This window comes from Halyomorpha halys, unplaced genomic scaffold (genome assembly GCF_000696795.3).
Source record: "Halyomorpha halys isolate HHAL.00 unplaced genomic scaffold, Hhal_1.1 Scaffold526.1, whole genome shotgun sequence".
NCBI classification, from domain to species: Eukaryota; Metazoa; Arthropoda; class Insecta; order Hemiptera; family Pentatomidae; genus Halyomorpha; species Halyomorpha halys.
The window spans coordinates 492,807-502,128 of NW_027106549.1; the positions used below are offsets into that span (position 1 = coordinate 492,807).

At 29.7% G+C, this 9,322-nt stretch overlaps 1 protein-coding gene across 1 annotated transcript; it reads right to left on the reverse strand.

The window, feature by feature from the left end:
- Positions 1-4,957: 4,957 nt before the first annotated feature.
- Positions 4,958-7,024, reverse strand: LOC106683902 (SOX domain-containing protein dichaete). Its single transcript, XM_014425653.2, has one exon. It carries the CDS (start codon positions 7,017-7,019, stop codon positions 6,261-6,263), a length of 759 nt encoding a protein of 252 aa, XP_014281139.1. The 5' UTR covers positions 7,020-7,024; the 3' UTR covers positions 4,958-6,260.
- Between the last annotated feature and the right edge of the window lie 2,298 nt (positions 7,025-9,322).

The window sequence follows — 9,322 nt, forward strand, 5'->3', positions numbered from 1 at the left end:
AACTTAAGAAAATAAATATAAATACATAAAAAAATAATATTTTGTATTTATTTACGCCTTTATCACATACTTACAGTTATCTAGTATTTTGACCGTGTAATTTCAAATATGAAGAATATGATCATGGTTGCGGTAAAAAAAAACAAAAATAGTTTACAACTATTTATTATCCGACCTTTTCCCCATCTTAGTAGGGCTTCATCAGGGCTGTTCAAGACTTTTAATAGACCTTCTGTAAAGCTATCTTCTTGAACTATTTTTGTTCTATTTTACCGCAACCCTGACCATCTGCTTCATATATTTTCTTTTATTTTGTTCTGTTTATTTTATTTTATTATTTTTTAATATTGACTATTGCTACAATATCAGTTAATATATTCTAATATAGATATAATGATATTAGGAATTTTTCCAAGATCGAAGCTCAGTCAGTATCGATAGGCAAACATCACCATCAATGTAGATTTCCTTATATTATATTATATAAAAAAAAGTAAACTGATTTTGATGTAGTTTTGATAATTTGCACTCTTATGTTTCTAAAGGTATAGAATACGAATTCAAGAATCACTACCTCATATTTTTTGGGGGGAAATATAAAATAAATTGAAAAACAGATAAAACAATCTTTTGTATTCAATTAGAAATTTTTTTTTTTAGCAACATCTACACTAAATTAAATAATCATAAATTCTTTACATATTTTTATGCTTCAATAAATATAGGCCGGGCAATCATTTATAGAAATAAGCTCTTAGTACAAGGATACCCAATCACTAACAAAAAAAACATTCATAATTTGAATAAATTATAATAATCATTTTTTTCTGAATTAAAACAGGGTTTAAAATGAATATCAGCAGTTATTCAATCGGTTCTTGGTTTTCAGGTTGTAAGAAAAAAAATTAATTTTTATGCTTTCGAAAAAATTCGAGTGGTCTAGTTGTGATTGGTTATCATCACTCTAAAAATCATTAATAAACACATTTTCTTATCTCCACCCAAACACTATTTTTTCTCACTGACTCTAAACTAAAACTTATCACCGAATTTTAATATCGATCAGCAAATTTTCTATCCTTGGAGAAATATCATAATATTCATGTCAGACAATAGACCTGAAGAAGACCAACACCCATTAGTACCTGTTTCCAAAACATTGAATTTGATAGAAAAAGGAGTAAGAATTACAGAAATAAATTTGAATACCTAATGTTTATTTTCTTTAAATTTCAAGAGTGAAATCGACAGATAAGAATGCATGGCAGCTATAATATATGCAAGGAGGATTCAAACATCTTTTTTTTTGTTATTACCTTTATTTTTTGTTATAAAGTCTTCAGATTGAAGGCAAACAGCAAATGTGCTAAATTATCCAACAACAAATCCATAACATTTGGGGTATGAGGAGAATAGTACCCATTGCCATCGGTCTTCATGGATGTTCACTAAGACATGTGTTGAATCAGTCCATTAGGGTGATCATAAGTGTGATGTTAATATAATTTTATTCAACATAAAATTCAATTAATAGCAACCAACATCTCAGGTCTTCCAAAGATCCTAACATTTGTAAAATGTTTAACAAACAGAACTGTTGTAGGAGAATATGTATAGAAAATATTATGAATGTAAAATAAATAAATTAAAAGAAACATTAAGGAAGTTAAAAATGAAAACAGTATTTAATATCTGTTGGAGTAATAAATTATGAATTATAAAGAGAGAAAAACACTATTAAAAATGTTGGGCAGCATAACTTTATTGTGTTGCCTCTTTCACATCATACTTATGACTAGTAAAGAACAATCCTCTTAATATAAGTATTCACAGCATAGAATTTTGTAAATTTTCCCATTATAACATTTTTTCAATTATATCCTAAACCTAAACATGATTTTTTTTCTTATTATTTATCATTTGTTTCCACACACATTTTATTTTATTTTTTATTCTTGCTCTTTATTGTTCTTTACTTTCTCAATTAAATTCAATTCTAACACTTTCTCTTTTTCCCATTAAAAAATAAAACAAGACATTCAAGTCAAAATTATAAAAAATATATAAACATTTTTAATCGAATAAAAAAACAACATATACACAAAACCTAACATGGTCGTCTACACATGCATTCGATTAAAATTCAATAAAACACTCTGGCAAATGCATACAAATAATTAAAATAAAATAAATAAATATATTAAGTTAAAAGTGATAAATATAAAATTGATTATTATAAAAACATATAATAATATATATTCAAATAATGAATAATATATATTAAAATATACTATTACTGTTATATAATACATATAAGACATTTTATATTGACTTTTATTGCGAACGGACTGTGAAAGTAGAGACGTCAAAATTAAGTTCTGGCCCTGATATTACCTAATGGATAAATGCCACCGCTTATATTTTTATTTGAAGACTTAATTATTGTTTTACTAACTACTTTTTATTTATAATATTACTACTATTTATTTTAAACTCCATAAATAGGGGGGGGGAGATTAGGTTTGTGAACGATAAATATTAATCCACGATATTTAAATTGCTGTAAGTGTTATCATTATGGTGCTACAATAATCGTACAATCGTGAAAACGAGCAGTCATAACGTCAGTGCAATACCGAAGTGGCGTTCGGATACGGACTTAATATATATTAACTATATTCGTATAATAGTATAAAATAATTTTAAAGTAATGAATGGTGTAATTCGATTAATTTGAAGATTGTGTTTTTCATTTTTATTAGAAAATGTAGAAAAACATTGCTTGAAATAACCTCCTAAACCATATTATTATTTATTTTTTTCAGTATTCAGAAAATAAACTAATTTATATATACTCTTATTCAGACATACAATGTTAGTATAATGAGGAAGATAACCTCATCTATTATTTCAATTTTTTTTAAATGTTTTGTAGGATAAAAGAGAACATGATGATATTCATTTTATAAAAAGAAAAAAAATTATCCAACAGAAGAATTAAATTTATAAAATGGCCCATTGTCACAAAAAATAATGTCGACATTATGTAAGTTTTTACTCATCACAAATCTCACGTGATTTACTTTAACGGTAATAACACTGAAGATAAAGAATAATGGAAAGGAAGTGAGATCTGAAATAGGATATCTGTTTTATGAAGGTTCCCTATTGTCATCAATTTTATTTAGATCCCATCATCCATGGCTACCATTATCCGCATGCGAAATCTAGTCTTCATTGTATAACACTAACAATCATTTTGTGGAAATCATGTTCAAGAAACAGGGAAAGAGCTAATAAATCCACATTTATCATTTCATCAAATATATTGTAAATAAAATGGTTGTTATAATTTGTCTAAATAAAATGTTATTAAGAACAAGCAGACTGATGAATCACAATGTAATTTTTTTTTTCAATTCTCACCCTCACGTACACTTTTTAAAATCAAAAAATAGTTTAAGACTAAAAGGAATTATGAATATATTATCTTGTCATAATAAAATATTTTTTAATAGCTAGGATATTACAAAGTTCAAAGATTTTGAACCCAAATTCCAAAAATAAAATATCATACTAGCTGCCTTTATTATAAGGACTCTCTGTTTTTTAAAATTGTATTTTTTCATACAACGGCGGTTTCAATTTTTTTTATTTATTTTGTTTTTTATTTATTTTGTTTTTTATTTATTTTGTTTTTTATCTAGTCAGTCATTTTGTTGAAAAACTATTTATTTTCCTGAATTTGGTAGTGTTGCCATTCAAAATGAACACAAATTGATTGTATAATCAATTAAAGAAATGGTATATCAAATTATAAAACTTATATACATATATAAATTCTTAGAGATATTAATCAGTAGATTCAGTTTTTAATAAAGTATGTTCATTTCTTTCAGTTTGAAACATAGAAATTATATAAAAGAAATGATATTTTTTCTTTTTTTTTTTTTTTTTTTACCATGTTTGCAAAATGTATTTCTTTTTGAAGCGAGATACACCACGTCCTGATCACGGAATGGTGCCTGTTGAAGAAAATCGACTGAAATAACAACAGTGAGTTCAATGATCTGTCGGATATTGACTTATTTATAAGTGCTCTCAGGGACAGAAGCTGCAACCTATTTTTTTCATTCTCTCTTCAACAGGCCATCTGCTGGGAGGGCACACAAAGGGAGTTCTACAAGGGAACACTTTCCAAACGAATTATTTCTTTTGAGCCGTTGTAGTCTCAGCAAACATCCCTGCATATGAGAGGGGTCTTACTTAACACATGGGTATCTACTGTCCACTATATTGTTTTTATTAGAGTTTCTAATTAAAATAATATAAATATGTGAATATTTAAATGGGTTAATAAAACCATTTTAAGCACACATTTTATTACATATTCGTCCAATTAAAAATATGATATTTTTTTTTACTCTTTAGTATTTAAATTATATTTATGAGAGCTCATTTCTAACTCATGAACTCTTTTGAAAAATAATATAATTTAACCTTCTTTTAACTTTTCTTGTAAATTTTTAAATATAAAATTTAATCATTTCTATTTGAATGAATAGTTCCTAGGACTCATTTAAAAATAAGATGCGTTAAAGAAGGTTTTAAACAATTTTATAACCAATTTAACTGTAATAAATTTCAGTAAGCCAGACAAGATATTTGTGTATAATGGTAATCGTCAAATTTAGAACGATGTAATATATTTTTTTATTTTTATTTTTTTAGTTGAATTAAATTTGATTCAGTTTCAATTGACAAATTATAAAGAGCTTTCTTTTGCCTGATTCAATATTAATGCACATCTTGTAGTTTCAATATTTTTACATAACGTCAAGTTTAATATTGTTAAAGAAAGAAAAGGGTCATGTATAACAAAAAAAAAATTTATTGAAACAAAACAATTAATTTTATTATACAAATTATACATATACGATATGACAAAGTAGCAGCATATATACACAATAAATACTTTGGCGAATCTTATGCATAGATATATACAGCATAACTTTACAACAATATTGGCAATAAAAATAATAGAGGAACAAAACAAACATTATTATAATAAAACACAACAAACAAAATGAAAGCTGTTCGATCTCACAGTGAACATTACTTTGGTTTCACTTTCATATTGTACCATTAATTCACTTCTTTTTGTCTCATATACGTATATAATCATAAATAACTACACTAAGTACAACATTAAAAGCCTTTATATAAGAGAATAGTTTGTATTGTTACATTCACGTTGAGAAATTACATTTCTTAAACAAGTCATTACGAATCAAAAGTATACTTAATAGTAATATAATTCATATGTTCTCAATAAGCCAAATGACTGCTAATGATTAAATAGATATTTGTTCAAAACTATTATTTTGAGGTCTTCATTTTATGAGGCCTAATGCTGACAAGTGGGTTGGTAGGTCAGGGGGCCTGGTCGTTTGGTCCCGCGGCACTGTCAGAAGCGAATATTTTACAACTATTTACATTATAACAACATTGTTCAATTATAGATATTTATTACTTTTTAGACATATACTCTATACGTATTTACAGCGATAAATTATCAATTAACTGTACTTAATATTCAAACATGAGGAGTCATGAGACTATGTTAAGACAATTAGGTGAATATTGTTACAAATCTAATTCCGTCAAACAAATTTTTAGCTGACAGGTCATTCATAAAATCACATGATTTCAAATTGTTAGAGTAATGAAAATTATCTACACCTGGTGCCTGTTTCATCATAATAAAAGTATTTATTCATTCATTATAAAAGTATATATTAATTTATCATAATAAAAGTATTTGACAACAAATACAATTATCCAAACTATGAAGCACAAGCACTAATAAATGTATTATTATATCATGTATTATAACATCATAAAATGTTATTTCATGATGGGGACAACTATTAATGATATTACATGAGTTTGAAAGTAAAAAATTATCTGGCAGAATTATATGTCATTAAAATTGTATCAAATACAGTAACAAGATTAATTGATTGTAATTTATCATGAAACAGGGCCCAGGTTTAACACTTAATTATAAAAATCGACTACAGGAAGTCACATATTTTTAAAGGCATGAAAGACCTGACAAAAGCCGCTTCTGGGAGTGCTCCACCCTTTGACAGCTACAGAATTATAATGACTAGATGAAGATTCACTCGAAAAAAACTCTGTCTTACCTTGCGAACGAGATCGATCACACCGGCACAGATCACATATACACTCACAATTTAGTATATTACTGACACAGGCCTTCGAAGTGTATCCATGTCGAGTGGTGGCGGTCCTGAAGTGGATGAAGACGGCGTCATACCTTGCTCGGTAGGGCTAGAACCTGGGGACTGTCCTCCTCCGAAGAGAAAATGAGGAGGAGGTGGCTGGAACAACGCTGAGAGAGGTGGAGGCGGTGGTCCGAAAGATTTTTGCCCAGGATAGAGCGAGGAATAAAAGGAACTCACCACTGCGGCGGCCTTGTTGGAGTCCTGAGGACTGCCGTTCTGGACGAGTTTGCTGAAGTTGACGGCGTCGAAGGCAGACCCAAAGTAGGGCGGCAGCGGAGAGTACGCCGCTCCTAGTCCTTCCAGCGGGTGGTGGTGTTGAGATCCAGCGAAATATGGTCCAAGAGGGAAGCTGGCGAAAGGGCCACTTCCACTACCAGGTCCCGCGGGCTTCATCTGTGGATGTTGTCCTGGTGCCTTGGGCTTCCTCCGAGGTCGGTACTTGTAGTCCGGGTGTTCCTTCATGTGCATCGCCCTCAATCTCTTGGCTTCGTCAATGAACGGTCTCTTCTCGGCCTCAGTCAGTAATTTCCATTCAGCTCCTAATCTCTTCGATATCTCTGAATTGTGCATTTTAGGGTTATCCAATGCAATCTTCCTCCGTTGTATCCGCGACCACACCATGAAAGCGTTCATCGGTCTCTTAATATGAGCCTCGCCGGGGGACTGAGGTTCGAGACCGGGAGGCATGGGGAAACTATAACCTGACATCTCAACTGCTGAAACAGTTCTGGCAGTCTGCTACGCCCCCTCCGTGCTTCCGTTGGGTAGGATAGGGCGTGGCCAACCCCGACCAATAGGACAGCTTGCTCCGCCCCACTTCCCTCCCTATTGTCCTCCCTCCTCTCAAGAACGGCCTAACAAAAGGACAATAATAAATCTGGCTTAGCCCGTTCTCTATCTCTCGTGCTCCGTCCCCCACCCTTCCACCCCCACTCCACTGTATTATACACATGTTACATTGTTACAGCCGCACTTGCCCTTCTTAGCCTCCTTATATTTATCGCGTCTGTATTTAATGCTCGACTTTAGTGTCCTTTCCATCCTATCTACTCTTCCGTATCCTAATCCTACGTTTGAAACCACATTTACCCCATAATCAGGTATTGACTACGAATCCACCTCAGTACACATATCCTTAAATCAGCTAGGGAAGGTTTAAAGGAATACTCGTAGTACTAATATAAATTTTAGTTTATTTTTACATATATTTAAATAGAATTAAATAGGTTTTATCGCTACTTCCACCTGAAACAAATCCTGACTAAACTCACAAACAGTCAATAAATGCAGAATAATTACAGATTTTAAAATAAACATCAATATACCTATTAATTTATTGATACATGAAATTGCTACTATTGGCGATAACAAAGAGAAACTAAAAAAGAAAGTAGAGAAGAGATCTTTTTTTCATCTCGACATTGTAACTGGGTCAAACATGATACTTTCATTACCTATATCTGAAAATGCCTTTATTTTATTACCACAACAGGTAACAGTAAATATTCTAAGAGAAAGTTAATTGGATAACTTTTTTTTTTTTTTTTTTTATTACCTAACTATTTAATTTAATAAAATCAAATTTTTTAGTATAGAATAAACTTTCAGTTTGTTTTGAAGTAAGTGACATTCACATAGCTTATATTCACCTATGCAATAGAGCTAAACGACCTGAACATCGATTGCCTGATTTCTTTTTATATTAAGATTTATCGTAGACATTACATTGTTAGGAAATCAGTTTGTAATTTTTATAATACCTACTGATCTAATAAATATCCACTGAAAATCAATATTATTGATATTTATAAAATATATATGTATATTTACTTTTTAGAGCTCTTAAATGTTAAGTAAATAAGTTCTAACTACAACTTGTTTTAGGTTTTGTTTTTCTTTTTATCGATATCTTTACCTATAGATTCTATGGATACACAAAAGAAACGCTAAGGGTAAATGCACCAGTTTTTGACAGGTCATTATTTGTTCTTAACTACTAAGAGTTTAGTGCCAACAACTGTTTCAAAATTAGCCAGTTCTAAGTTAAGCCCTTAACTTGCAACAGGCGCCGATTTTGAAATGATTGTTAACACCAAACTCCTATTTAAAAACAGAAGTTGACCTCTCAATAACAGGTGCGCTTACTAAAGATAAATTATGTTGTTCAAGCTTTTTTACATGTTTACATGTTAAAATACATATATACATGTTTTTAACTATTCAATGATTATTATGATGAACTGTTAAACTATATGCTGAAGGTGGAATATTTGACCTCAGAAAACAGTATAATTACAATTAAAACTTACATGTAGTATCTAATTTATAAACCAATAGATATATTTTTGCACGCCTAATCATCTTGAGTGAAGAAATTAATGTAATCAGGTTTGATGAACAGATCGATCAGCTTGCATCCAAATATTCCTTCGGATTTTCTATACTAGTATATTTTACTTTTTGCTAGTTTTATTTGTAATAACTTGAAAATTATACAATTTCAAATGTATGTTGGAATGTAATTAAATAGTTTAAATTTTTATCGTTGACAAATAATAATTTAACAAAAATGTATTAACAATATCAGACCGATATTTGCAAAGATGCAGCAATCGATGTTTGGAGGACATATGACTTGGCACTAAGGAAAGCCTTTTAGTTAGACTCATCAAATATTTAAAAGCTGTAATTGTAAATGAAAATATAAGATCATTAATTATACGAGATGAATTTATAAATAAAATATGGTTTGGAACAGAAAAAAAAATTGAAAAAGAACAAAAGAAAAAAAAAAATGGAATAGAAAAAAAGAATAAAAAACTGCTTTAATATCTCTAATAAAACGTAATTATAAAAAGAACACGAAATTGTGATATTTAGTTGTAAAGAAAAAGAAAACCAAAAGGAAGACTAATTTGTTAAATTTAAAGGCAAAATTATTTCACCAATTTTAAAATATAAAAAAAATATTCAATGTTTCGGCTTTCGTGCCATCCTCAGGAACAAAAGTT